The 13,878-nt window shown below is 40.8% G+C and overlaps 1 protein-coding gene across 3 annotated transcripts in view; it reads right to left on the bottom strand.

Annotated features, from left to right (window-relative positions):
* Positions 1-8,061, bottom strand: part of Nectin3 (nectin cell adhesion molecule 3) — a 91,786-nt gene extending 83,725 nt beyond the window's left edge. For 2 of the 3 annotated variants that reach the window (XM_005074770.4, XM_040750741.1), the window contains exon 1: positions 7,667-8,061. In XM_005074770.4, coding sequence (XP_005074827.1) covers positions 7,667-7,832 — 166 coding nt within the window. In that variant the 5' untranslated portion in view covers positions 7,833-8,061. The remainder of the gene's footprint in view (positions 1-7,666) is intronic. The other variant, XM_005074769.4, reaches the window with a different exon arrangement.
* Positions 8,062-13,878: the final 5,817 nt, after the last annotated feature.

Genomic DNA, 13,878 nt, shown 5'->3' with positions numbered 1-13,878 from the left:
TTTTTTTTATTAGTCTAACTACTCAGTTTATAAGACTAAGAGCAGCTATCATGAACCTACCATAACACAGGCATGATTTCTATGGTATTGTGATTTGGTTAATAGTCAGTGACCTTTTTTCTAAGCCCTTTAATATCTGCATAACAAGATCAAATGTTAAAATTACCTAAGCCTTATCATATTTAAACAATAAATATTACTCAATCCACTCTTGAAACTTAAAGCTCACAAATCAACAAGGGCACTCTCTTAACCATGTCCCAGACAAATAAGTACAAACACAGCCACTGCTCCAGACGACTGTAGAGGGCAGCAGAGCAACAGAAGTGTCCTCCAAGAAAACCTGCACCTTAAAAACATCATCAAAACTAAAGCTTTAGAGAACAAGACACTTTTGGAATGTTATCTAAAAATTTGCAGATTATTTGTATGTGCATACATTTTCATATACATCCAGATCCATGTATGTATGTATACATACATAAATTTGATAAACAATGCATGGCCTCAAAATAGGTATCATAATACCAATTACTTCTAGTTTTCTCATTAAAACTATGAAAATAACATAATTTTACTTCTGAACTATCTTCTTAAATGCAGAAAAAAATAACAGTTTAACCATGCAGCCTTATTTTTCTAAGGAAGATGTATTAATTACTATTGCCAATCCTAGACTTGATATACCCTTTAAATTTCAAAACCAGTCAACTACAGGGTCTGTAGCAGCTTAAACAAAAAGTGAAGCCTTTGACATTACACTATTATACAACAAGCAGAAGAAAACTTGTAACTCTATTGCCATTTCTACACCAAATTTCACTCCGTTTTAGTATTGCTTATAAGAATAAGGAAGCTTATACGACAATTGCTATAAAATACACACACATAACTCGAATGTTTCTAGAATCTTGTATTGGTCATTTGTTCATTTCTTTCAAGATACACAAGAATTGCAAAGATTCAGAGTAGCTATACTAGCTATTAACATAAGCAGACTTACAAGTCAGTGAAAAAATGCTGCTGATGGAGCATACTTAAACCAAGGTTCAAGTGTTCTGTGTATATTACTCCCCGGAGCCATAATCTCTTCAAAACCATTAAGTAAAAGGCATTTTTAAAACCTTTTTTTAAAGGATCTAACAGATTTCTAAACCAGCTGAATTTACAGCTATAAACAATTATCTCCAATTTAAGTCAAACTGAATCCACAATGACAAGACCATTTTATTTTAACCTAACTCGGAGTTGACTATACCTGAGAAATTTTATACTGTCTTCAAAATCAATGATCCAAATATTTTATAAAGACAATCCTTTCTACCATGCCAAATTCACAGAAATAATTTGTGTATAAAGTTGATCCTGTCACAGTTTACCAATACTGCATTAGTACTTTTTTCTCTGAAGAGTGCAGCTCACACTTTATTGAGATTTCCTCGGTTACTGAATGGAAGGGGTAATTCTATGAGCCTATTCATATTCTTCACTTGGTACTATCATTATCTTCTCAACAGCAGCTCTGGAATATTTCTATTATAAAGTACTATGCCATCAATGATAAGGTATGCCCCCACTACAAGCTGTATAAACTAGAAGCTGTATAAACTACATCACTGTAGCTAAATAATACATAGCTGATTTTACAATACCATTGAAGAAAATTTACGTTTCTCCAAAAGGTAAATTTGAGCCTCTTCAAATTGAACCAACGAGAGATCAACACACAAAACAAACCACAATAGAAAAGCATCTAAGTTAACAAAGCCAGGCCTATCAATCTTCCCTAGTTTGTACCTCAATTTTAAAACATTTCCCAACAGTTTCTTATCTCTTATTATAATATACCTTTTACAACATAATAATAGCATTTCACAAAAAGCAAGTTAAAATAGAATACTTTGTAAAACAATTTCTTTAGATCACTAAAAATCTAATGCACACTGTATTAATTATATAGTATATACCTTTTCCCATTCCCAAATATAATCAATCATGGTATTTTCTTCCAAAGATGAATGTTCCATAGAAAACTCCTATCAACACTATTCTAAACATAAAACCAATGGAAACTGGATTTATATTCTCACTGTATGTAAGCAGTGGTGGGGGATGCCTTAATGAGGAAAGCCAATCTTACAGCAAGCACTCTAGGCTCTAAGTTGGCAGAACAATGCGATTCTAAATCCAAAGTGCATAACCTACCTCAGAGATAATTTATACTTCAGTGCTTCAATTTAGTAGCCACCAGCCACAATGCATTGAACTACTAAGTGCATTAAGTATGGCTTATCCAAATTGAAATGATCTGTAAGTGTAAAATGCCAACAAGGCTTCAAAAACTGTAACAAAACAAAACATCTACAATTTTACTATCAATTATATGCTGAAATGCTATTTGGTTATCTCATGCCATGTTTACTTTTTAAAGCTTTTAATGTAATATTAGGGAAACAAAACTATTAGGGTCCTATTGTATTCTACTATACACATGCTACTTAGGACTACACTTGATCTTGTTGCTAACCTTTTGAAGTAAAGAAACTTGAGTGTCCCTGCATGACAAGTACACGAGAGCACAAAATGGTGAACAAGAAGGTACAGTGTATTTTTTTCAGAAAGTGTTCACATCTGGTAAGTTAGTAAACAAAAAGGCTGTAACAAGTAGAAATTATGTGGGAGAAGAATCTGAAGATGTCTCTCAAAATACCTCAGAACCTCAGGTTCAAATTAATAGTGTTTGAATAGCAAAGTGTTTTCTGAATGCTTGGTATAAAGAATGTTTAAAATTTCAATACTGTCTTAATAATAGTATTTGATTTTACCCAACATACATACTAACAAAAATTATTAATTAAATATCTTTTCTTTTGAAAATTATATAGCCCTGTCAATGTTTATGAAAGACATTAACAGTTAATACAACAATCTATAGAAATACACTTACTACTTTTAATAGATAAATTACAGTATGTCAAATACTGTGTTTTTAACTTAATTTTTTTTTGGTTTTTTTTGAGACAGAGTTTCTCTGTATTGTTTTGGAGGTTGCTCTGTACACGAGGCTGGCCTCAAACTCACAGAGATCCACCTGCCTCTGCCTCCCGAGTGCTGGGATTAAAGGCGTCCGCCACAACGCCTGGCTCAAATACTGTGTTTTTAAATAAGACTATAATAGCTAACTTCTCTTCAATTAGTTTTTAATAACTAGTAATAACTGAAAAGTTTTATTTCTCTAACTATACAGATGCAAGGTGAATATCAGAATTTGTAAGTGTCCGTGCTTTTGTGTATATGTATGTGTGTGTGTGTGTGTGTGTGTGTAAATGTGAACAAGTTAACCTTATCCATTAACCAAAAAGCTACAATTCAAAATGCTTCAAAAAATATTCTTTGCACACAATGCCTCAAGTTACCGAGCACATTATATAAAATTACCTTAAGCTAGAGTATAAGGAATATATGAAACTGGAGAATATTTCACTTTTAGAATCTCAATGATATCACGATGATATCTAGCCACATTACCTATATATGCATAAACCAACACTCAACTCTCAAGAGGCCAGAAAGATGGCTCGGTAGTTGAGAACATCTGATGCTCTTGTAGGGGATTCAAGATCAGTCAGTCCCCAGCACCCACAGAAAATGCACAACAATCTTTATCTCCAGTTGGCAGGGTGTCTGACGACCTCTTCTGGTCTCCATGAAGACACACATGGTATTCATAAAGACAAGGAAGCAAATCATACACACAAGATAAAACCTAATTTTCTTATCTTAAATCTAAAACATACCTGATCACAAGCATTTCAAATATGAGATTCTCCTAACATAAACAAGGCTGACATAAGGCATACCAATAAATATACATTATACAAGTCCATTAATACAACTCTACAGCTATGCCTCTTTCTGATGCTATAGAGACAAACTTTTATTTTATTTGCTTCTAACTTTTGCCGACATTCCAATAATTCATGTTTACAATATAGACTCACAGACCCTAACTTATGGTATGGATAGAAAAGTAGAGTCAAATTCTGTCTTCCTTCTGTTCTCCAGCCCCACATTTTCAATATAATCACTAATTTTCTAAGTGACCCTATGGGAAACTCCCAAATCTTAATAATTCAACATTGCTAAGGGAAGATTCAAGTAGTCTCCACACTAATACACACTTAACTTGGCTATATTTTAATATTTCTGGACTACTGATTATGTTATATAGTCATGAACATGAAAGTGTCAATTAACTAGAAAACTCAACTATTTAGGATTAAAAGTCACCTATGCTAGGGTGTACAAAGTAGTAAAAGCTAGCATGCAGGAGCTATCACACCCATGTACTCTAAGTGTTTTAGCTTATTCTTTCTTTTACTATCCTAAGAACCTTATTAGTAATATAAGTACTCTGTCAGTGACTCACGTTTAGTTAAGTGTCAGTCTTCATTGAGAATCAGACTGACTTTTTAGTGATTAAACCATAAATTGCAGTGAGAGAGTGAGAAAAAAAGAACAGACATCTTATATCATTAAACTATCTAATCTCAAGAAGATCTGACTCAATTGATTTTTAAGTTATTTTTAAAGTAAGGATTTTTAAAGTTCAGTGGTAAATGTATTTGCTTAGAATATGCAATTTCCTGGATTCCAAGCTATAAATATACATCCATTCACACATACACAAAACAACAAAGTGAATTTTTTCCTGAGGAGTTATGTTTTCCTATCCCAAGAAACTTACAGGATACCACACACATTTCTATAGAAACACCAAACTGTCCAGAAATCATCTACTTCCTTTCTGTTCATGAGAATACTGCAAGCATGGTGAGGGTAAGACACTGCCAAGCCTGTGTTCCCAAGTTTTTACAAAGTACCTAAAATATTCAAACTATTTTTAAAGACTTGTGTTATATGACAGCTTGTTTTCTACCATCCTCTAAACATTTATCATAAGATAAAGTCTTGGCACAAAAGCAGAGGCATTGTGGCTGAGTCCCAAAGACAAATGGGACCCTAGAATGGTCAAAATTTCCATCTTCTAATTCTTCAATGCCAGGTTCCTGCTAACACAATATTCTCAACCTCACAGGAAATATGCTAATTAATCAACTGGTAATTATCATCACAAAGGAATATGCAATTTCAGAATTGAAAACATAAACTTGGTCCCTTGGACCTTATAACTAGAAACGTCTTAGACTTTAAAAAAACTGGCAATTTCTCCACCTCTGGAGCTCTCATTTTAAAAATGTAGTTCTCAAATCAAAAAAGGGTTTTCATACTGTGTACTTATAATCTCAGAATTCAGGAAGGTAAAACAGGCGGATCAGGAATTTGAGTCCAATCTCAACCACAGAGTGAGACCCTGGCTCCCCACCCCAGGAGAGAAAAAGTTTAGTTCTTCAGATTCAAATAAGATAGTATACAGTCCCCTAAACACATAGCAACTCTGATATACATAATATATATATTTTTAAAAATATAAGGTCTACCAGAGGAATATTCTTAACATAACACATAACTTAATATGTTAACCTTATGCAACACTAAATGTAAACAACTTATCAAAACCGATTTATAAAAAGAAAAACAAGACTGCAGATAAAACAAGCAGAGCACTCTGATTAACAATCAGGTAGGATCACCCATCATATTTTTAAAGTTTAAAAATTTTTCAACTCTAAAACTTGGTCAACTCAATCAAGAGTAAGTATGAGCCAAATCTTGCTAGTACTATGAAATGTTAATATTACTGTGATTCATAGATCAACAGGTTTGGGGGGGCACTTACATGAAGAAAAGTTCTAAGTCAAGATAGCTGTGCTCCATTCAAAGCCTGCATTCTAAAACAGAGGCTGATTTTTTTTAACTGTCAGAAGGACTCACAAATTAGGGTATTTTAACAGAAACCCTAAAAGGCAGCCCTTTAAATGAGCAGCACATATTAACATAACTACTGTTTATGTCTACAAACAGGAAGCAGAGCTGACTCTACAAACTCCAATTTACACCTCCTCTAACCACAGTACATTTCTTAGTTTATGGGGCTCTAAAATAATTGATCATCCTTCTCCATTAGAACACTATATGTTTTCCTTAAAACTTACTTCCTTCTATGCAAAAACTAATGTTTCTTCCCAAAACTAATCAACTCACTGTCACAATAAAATTTCCAGTGTAAACTATTTTGGGTATCAGCTTATACATAGCTTCAGCCTCCCATCTGTCTAGACAAAAAGCCCTCTGGACCTACAAATACTGCTTCAATACTATCAACCCCCACTTGTAGTATCCTGGACCCACAATCATGAGCACCATCTACAATCCTCCTTAATGGCTCATAAGAGCAACATACAGCATGCCAGTTACCACACTGCACTCCATGGAGGTCAGACTTGCCTTAGAGCACTGGAAATGTATTGAAATTCTCAAGTCTGTAAGTGGCACTCAATCTCAACAGTATTTCGTCTCCCCCAGAACCAACTACCCTAACTCACCTACCAATAACACGATTTTCTTTCTTCTGCATTACAATCCAGGTACTTGAATGTATCTAAAGAAATTTGTACGTGTCTCTCATTTTTAATAAATACTGGCAGAACATCAGCTTTAAGATTTAATGATGCACTGAGAATCAGTGTCTGAGCAATCTTTTATTCCTCCACCATTCCCATCAGCAATCCTCAAATGAACATCTTGCAGCATTCTGATATTATCCAGACATTTAATCTCCTAACACTGGTAGTTGTATTTTACCAAACCAGTGCCATTCACTGATTATCGCATCTACTTCTCTTGCATGAAAAGTGAATTTATCATTTTCTTCATCATCATTTAAAAGTAGGTCTCTAAACTAGTCTCAGATCCCGGGAGCAGAACTTACAAAGGGATTTGCTCCTAAACGCGGAGTGAAAAAAGACACACGCAAAAAGCCCGGGGCTCCCTGTTTCAACAGCCAGGGGACAGCAGAAGCAATACAAGGTAAATCTTGGGTCCCCGAGAACGAGGTTCTCTAAACTAAGCAGGGCCAGCGTGAAGGACGTCCAACAACTGCAAGGCAGTGTGTGGACAGCATCTGGGCTCAACCCAAAGATCCAAAGGTTGCCAGGGCACAAATGTGGCTGGAGGGGGATGCTGCCGCAGGGTGGGTTTTAAGATGGTGCCTTCTCCCGGAGGCCAGGAGGCGTGGACCCGAAGGCTTCAGTGCTCAGGGCTAGTGTCCTAAGGGTTTCCGGACTCGCGGCTCAAGTTTCATCGGGGAGAAAGGAGGAGGCGGCAACGTGCATCCCGGCATCCTAACCTCAGCCCTCAAGTCCGCGCTCTCCGCTTCCTCGGCGCACCAGCTCGGAAGTAACGGTTCCCGGGGCGCGCGTGGCTCCGCACACGGAGCTCCACCGCCGGCCCGGGGTGGGGGGGCCCAAGCGCGACGACCCGCGCGGCCTCGGGGGCGGGAAGCCAGCGGCCGGCGCCTCGTTCGCTCTCCCTGCCCTTCCCGGGCCTCGCCCGGGGCGCGGCGAAAAGTTTCCAGGCAAAGTCCGCGGCGGCCGCTCGCGCAGCCAACCGCCCGGCACAACCGCCTCGCCTAGCCGCCCGGACGAGAGGCCCGTGGCCGCCCCGCCGCGACTCCCTCTGCCCCGCGCCCACCCGCTTCACCTACCACAGAGCCGGGAGAAGAGCAGCAGGGGAATGAGCAGCAGCAGCAGCGGCGGCGGCGTCGGGGCCGGCAGCAGCAGCAACAGCCCGGCCGCGGGAGGAGAAGCCGAGGAAAGTTGTGCTTTGCCGCCTCCAGGACACAACGGGGCCGGGCCCGGGGTCCGCGCCATGCCCGCCCTGCCCCGGCCCACCCGCTCGCCCGCGCCCCGGCGCCTCAGGCTCTGGGTGGCGGCGGCGGCGGCGGCCGCGGCGCGGAAGGGCCAGCGCGCGTGTCCTCAACCCCCGGCTCCTGCGCCGTCGCCGCCCGCCGCCACTCGGCCGAGCGCTCGCGGCTGCCTCGACTCCGTCGCCGACGCCACTGCCGAGGCTGAAGCGGGAGCCGCCCGCCCGCCGCCGCCGCCGCCACTCCCCTCCCCTCGGTCCCCGCCCGCCGCGAACTCCTGGGAACTCGGAACGCACCACCCCGCCCTGCGGGAGGGGGGAGCCGCCGACCCTCACCGCCGGGACCTGCCCGCCCTCCCCGCCGCCGGGCTGCCGGGACGCCCAGCCGACCGCGGAGTCCCCTCCCACCCGTCCTCCCCACACGCTCCTCCCCTTTGAAGGAAAAAAAAAAAAGAAAAAAGAAAAAAAAAAAACTTCATCCACTTGGAAAACCAGGCTTCTCCCGAGGCAGAGCTATCTGGACCAGGGTAGGCGGCCCCGCCCCTCGGACCCGCCTCGTCTCCCCCCTTCGCAGGGCTTGAGATGGTCTCGCCCACTCCGCCCCTCGCGGGGCCGGGGCCGCCGGGGCACACCGAGGCTCACCCAGGCGGAGGGCTGTGGGACTCCCAGTCCTGGCTCTCTTTCCTCCCGAGTGGTTCGGTTCCCCAGCGGGACCAGGGACGACAGGGGGTGGTGCGGGGAAGGCGGGATTCATTCGGATGCCCGCTCTCCAGGGGCAGAGCGGGAGATGCCTGTTCGTGAAGCTGGATGCCGCCCGCTGGACCAGCGTTCCCCCCTCTCCAGCCAGGCACGGGGACTGAAAGGAGACACTCTGAACTCCTCCACCTCTCCCGGCACCCCGGCTCTCCGCTGTCCCGGGCCTGCGTTAGCCCAGGCGTTTAGCCTGCTCCCTTCTCTGGGAGGGCGGTTTGGTGGAAGGGTCAGCGGAGCTGGTGGAGTGCACTAAGGGGCCCCGGGAAGGTTTGCTCTCTAGCTCTTGCTTCTCTTGGACCGCCGGGTCGTCCACTTTCTGTGCTAGGCGACCGGCAACAGGAGGCCATGGATTTCTCCCATCCGAAGGCTTCGAGTGTGGTCGTGTTTTTTTTTTTCCTTTGATTGTTTGCATGTTCGCGCGTGTAATTTTATTTTCTTGCTTGTTTCTCTTTGAGCTCTTCGCAGAAAAGCGACCTCAGGAAGTATTAAACATTGGCCCTTACGAGGAGCGTCTGTGATTCACCATAGCCCTCCCTCAACACCCAATGTTTGTCTCCCTGCCCTCATCTTTTCAACACACAGTCAGAGTGACTTGACCTTGAAGCCCCTGCCACTGTAGCTCTCTGTAGGAGGAAGGATGGATGGTTCGGGCTGTCTGCGGGGGCAGTGGAAGCAGAGGACACCGTCCTAAGGCTTGACACCATTAATTTTACCTAGATGCTACAGTCTGCATCAGATAGCTACAGATTCTCTCTAATAATAAGATAAGCCATCCAGAAATGAGCCTGTGGCAGTTAAACTAAAGCTTGCCTTGTGTCCAAGAGCATGCTGTGCTCAGACTTTGAATCACCAGATCTTAAAACACTGATTTTTGATGTTTTACTCACCTCCAAGTCCACACAGCCTCCTACTCAGTCAGCCTCTCAGTCTCTCTCTTGCTCATCTTCCTCCTCACCTGTCTCCTGGCACTAGGACAACGTCTATTCATTGCCACCACCCCTTCCCCTTCTTTCTCCTTCCGTCTGCCTGCCCACATCTTCCTGTAGTCATTACTCTCTATCACTTATCCTCAAGGTTCACTTATGAATAAACCTTGCCCTGCATTGCTGGGGAGATCCCCTGATGATGCTCATAATTGACAAAATGTAGCTATTGTGACATTCCTCAGCTGTGCTGACACCACTGTTTCCCTTGAGAACATCTCTTTCCCTGTTTTCACATTTCCCAAATCTAAATTCATTGCTAAATTTAGACAGAGCCCACTGCTGTAACTACTAGCTAATTATCTGTTTAGATAGCACTTTAGCACATTGTTGCGATTCAGTTAAATGTTAAACAACCAAAATTTTAATATCGTTAGCCAGTTTCATCCCCTCCTCCCCCCAGTCTTTCTCTGAGGGTTCCAGATTCCAGGAAAAGTAATTTCCCTAACATTTTAAAAGGTGCCAAAGGCTTAATTCAGGGGCTATTGTGCAATTTGCTGCATAGACCATAAGAAATTAGCAGGTTGAGGATATCTCAAAAGGGTGATGTGGAACATCTAAACTATGTCCTCACATACATAGACAGTTCAGAGTGGATTGCTGTGATCATGTTCTCTCATCTAAAACGAAACAGGAACATGGGACAACAGTACTTATAGACATGATATAATGAGTAAAAGAGCATTGTGCTGGTGTTTTATGTGAATACATGCATTATGTTCTAATAATAATAATTTGTGTCGCTGTGGCATCTTCAGCCAGAGATGTCAAAGCTCATGTTCCTATCACACGGAGAGTGGCAATTACTATTATCCCAACTTGACAGCTGGAGGAACCTAGGCACAGAGGTTAAGTGCTCTGCAAACCTTGCAGACATGGGAGTTTTTTTTTCTGCCAGACTGCCTTCTTGTCTCCCAGTAGGCACAACGAAGTCCTCAGGACACCCTTTTCACTAAAAACTGTATTTAGGGAATATGACTTTCTGCCTTCTAAATGTCCAGTCTTAACAAGTTCTAGTTTTCCTGATGGAAATTATTACTAGGCACACGAAAAATATTTTACATTTCATAAAAAACTCCCAGCCCCCAAGACTAGAATGACTGATTTTCTTAAATCTAGCATGAGACCATTACTGGCTTTATAAAAATTTTAGTTTTCTTTTACAGATAAACTCACATTGAGAATATGGTTGAAAATTAGCTATAACTAATATATTAAGATTTTTGACACCGTTACATATTGAAATATATGTTTACATGTTAGTGAAAACATCTGAAGTAAAGGGAACACAGTTCTAATGCCAACAATAGTTTCATTGTTTCACATGAAGTATTGGTGAGGTTCAATCCCACTTTTAGTTTTAAAGACTTTGCCAATTATCAGAGTTCATTAACTCTTAACTAAAAAACAAAGATTGTTGTGTTAACAATGAAGTAATTATGTGAAGAGCTTGGAATTTTAAATTGGTTCAAAAGTTTGAGACTAGTAAAATTCTGTGACAGAATCAGTCCTTTGTAGAACAGGTTGGATAGTGTATGCACTAACTAATTGTCCCTACCATCAGCAAGTCTAACCTACATAAGGAAGCCTAACCTCTCCTAAGTAGAGGAAATGAACAATTATTTATAGGATGCTTGAACGTTGGTATTAGTTTTTTAGATTCCCAGGATTCTGAAAAAGATTTATGCAAGTGCTTACAAACAAGCTACTAGCCCACTCTGAGAAGGTTAAATCTCATGTTCTACCAAATACAGTTCTTCTAACTAAAATAATCATTATTTTGTTTTCCCCCTCATATTTCCTGTGGGTGTTTGCTCAGATTTCACTTTATCATTGTGCTCTTTGAGGACCACCTCTTCGAGAACAACCTCCACACCATTCTGTCTCCTTAATTCAGTTTATTTTCCCCTGACATGCCTATCATCTTTTCCCCTTAAAATAAAAGTTCTAGAAAAACACACAGGTTCCTTCCTATTTTGTCACTACTAATACAGAAGTACTTAAAAGGGTACCATACAGATCCCAGATTGGATGTTTCAATGATCACTATAACAACACAGCATAACATACTCAAATTCCTGTATAATAGGTAAAAAGTCATAAAAGTACATTAATTATTTTTCAAGACTTTAGCATATATTGATAATGTTGCATATTTAAGCTAGAAAATGATTGTTCTAGTCATTGCTTGCTTTGATTTAATTGTCACGATGCTTTTATGTATTTGTGTGTGTTGTATTTAGGGTGAGTATATGTGCATGCGGATGCAGGGGTCAGTATTGGATATCTTCTTTAATACTTATTTTTTATTCAGACAGGACCTCTCACTAAACTGGAACTCATCTAAAAGCTAAGCATCCTGACTAGAGAGGTCTAGGGATCTTCTGTGTCTGCTCCTCTGGCACTGGGAAAGAGGGTTTGGGTCTTGGCTTTTTGTTGCCAGTTGGGGAGATCTAGACTCAGGTCTTCTTGTACGCTCAGCAAGCACTTTACTTATTTAGCCATCTTTGGTGCTGTGTTTTCCACCAACGTCTCTCCACCGTATATTCACAAAATTCTGCACTCTGGGGGCTGCAATGCTAAGCCTGGGATTCTGCAATCTACATGTCTCTTTTACCATGGGCCTTTTCATAGGTTCTAACACTAAGTCACTGGATTCCAGAGCTTGTCTTTCGCATTCATTTCTTGCCCCTAACAGCATCACCTAGGTGGTTATACACTATCACTCTTGTCTTTAAGACTCACTTCCAGACTTTTTTATACACCATAATATCAGATTCTTCATAACCTTCCAAAGAAACCATCCCAAGCCAAGCTGTTCTCATTCCTCAAAGGACCAGTCCTGAGCTCAGCATTTCCTCTCTGGAATTATGAGTTCTGAGAACAAACTTCCACCTTTGTCCCTAGGACTTTAAAGGCGATAATAACTTCCTAGCAGATTAAGTCCCCGACTTTAGGAGACTTCACTTCCTCTTGTTTAATGTAGAGACACCTTGGAATCCCTGTGCAATATTTTCCTCTATTAATTTCTTTCCGTTAAATAGTTTCTGCCTCCTTCATCAGACCTCAAGTGACACTCAGTTTTTTCTGATTATTTCTTCACATCTTAACTTGCAACTGTTGTTTTTCTCTACATAAAACTGGTTGAACATCGCAGAGCCAACATTAATCTATCAATAAACCAATAGATGTAAATAAAAGCCACAAGTCAAAAAAACAAAACAGTTTCCAATTCCTTGGAAATACCCCCACATTTATCAGAGGCAGTCTTGAGAGCAGGGGAATTAGGTTGATACTATGGTATACACATAGGTTAGTTCTTTTCCTTTTTATCCAGATATGGTAAAAATCAAATACACACTTCTCATTTTATGTGGTTCAGTGATTTCTTTCATTTATACATCTTGATGGCATTTATGACTCATTATGGAAATAATAGATTATTTGGGAAACAGTTGGACTTCTCCAACCAACAATGACCACAAAAATTCTTTTCATACATCTGTCTACTGGTAGACCATAGTTAATGCTTTGCTGCTCTTCTGTAGTAATACTAGCATTCCAAAGAATGTAGCTTGAAAGGAGAAAGCAGAAAGAAGAACTATGCCACAAGATTGATGTGCTAAATAATGAAAATATAATTAACAGGCTTAATTGAACTAGCTCTAATACTAATGATAGTTTTCACTTAAAGATGTATACTATAAAGGGAACAGAGAAGGAAGGCAAAATCCTACCTTAAAAAGACTGGGAAAGCTTCACAGTAAAAAAAATGTTTGGACAGTCTTAAAGTGTGGCTGGAGTTGGCCACAAAGATAAGAGAAAAGTAGCAAAAAGGGAGTGACAGTAGGAAGTTACAGACACGTGGCATTGTCATTATATGTTCTGGAAACCGCAAGCACTTCTGTGCTCCTAGAGAGTAGCATATAAGGGATATAAGACTAAACATTAAAATTAACTGAGATTGGCAGAGATTTCTGTCTCGTTTGTGTGCTTGGTTTGGGTTTGGTTGGGATATTTTGAGACTGGTTCTTACCCTGTAGCCCAGGGTTGACTCATAGCCTTGGCAATCCTGCCCAAGAGTGATGGCATGAGCCACCACACCTGGCTAAGATTTTCTAAATATTGTAAAGAACACTGGATTTTATCTGAGATCATGGGAACGATTTAAGAATTCTGAGTAAGAGGATGACAAGATTATATTTGCTAAGGAAGTGACAGAAAAAATGTGAAGGTGAAGTTGAAGATATCTGGGGGAAATTGCAAGTGGGAATTTAGCAAGAGAATTTTGAGAAGCAGCAAGTGAATGAACCTCACT

Source organism: Mesocricetus auratus, unplaced genomic scaffold (assembly GCF_017639785.1).
Source record: "Mesocricetus auratus isolate SY011 unplaced genomic scaffold, BCM_Maur_2.0 Super-Scaffold_100008, whole genome shotgun sequence".
Classification (NCBI taxonomy): domain Eukaryota; kingdom Metazoa; phylum Chordata; class Mammalia; order Rodentia; family Cricetidae; genus Mesocricetus; species Mesocricetus auratus.
Note: the sequence above shows the minus strand (reverse complement) of the source record. Positions and strands in the feature narration are given on the sequence as shown.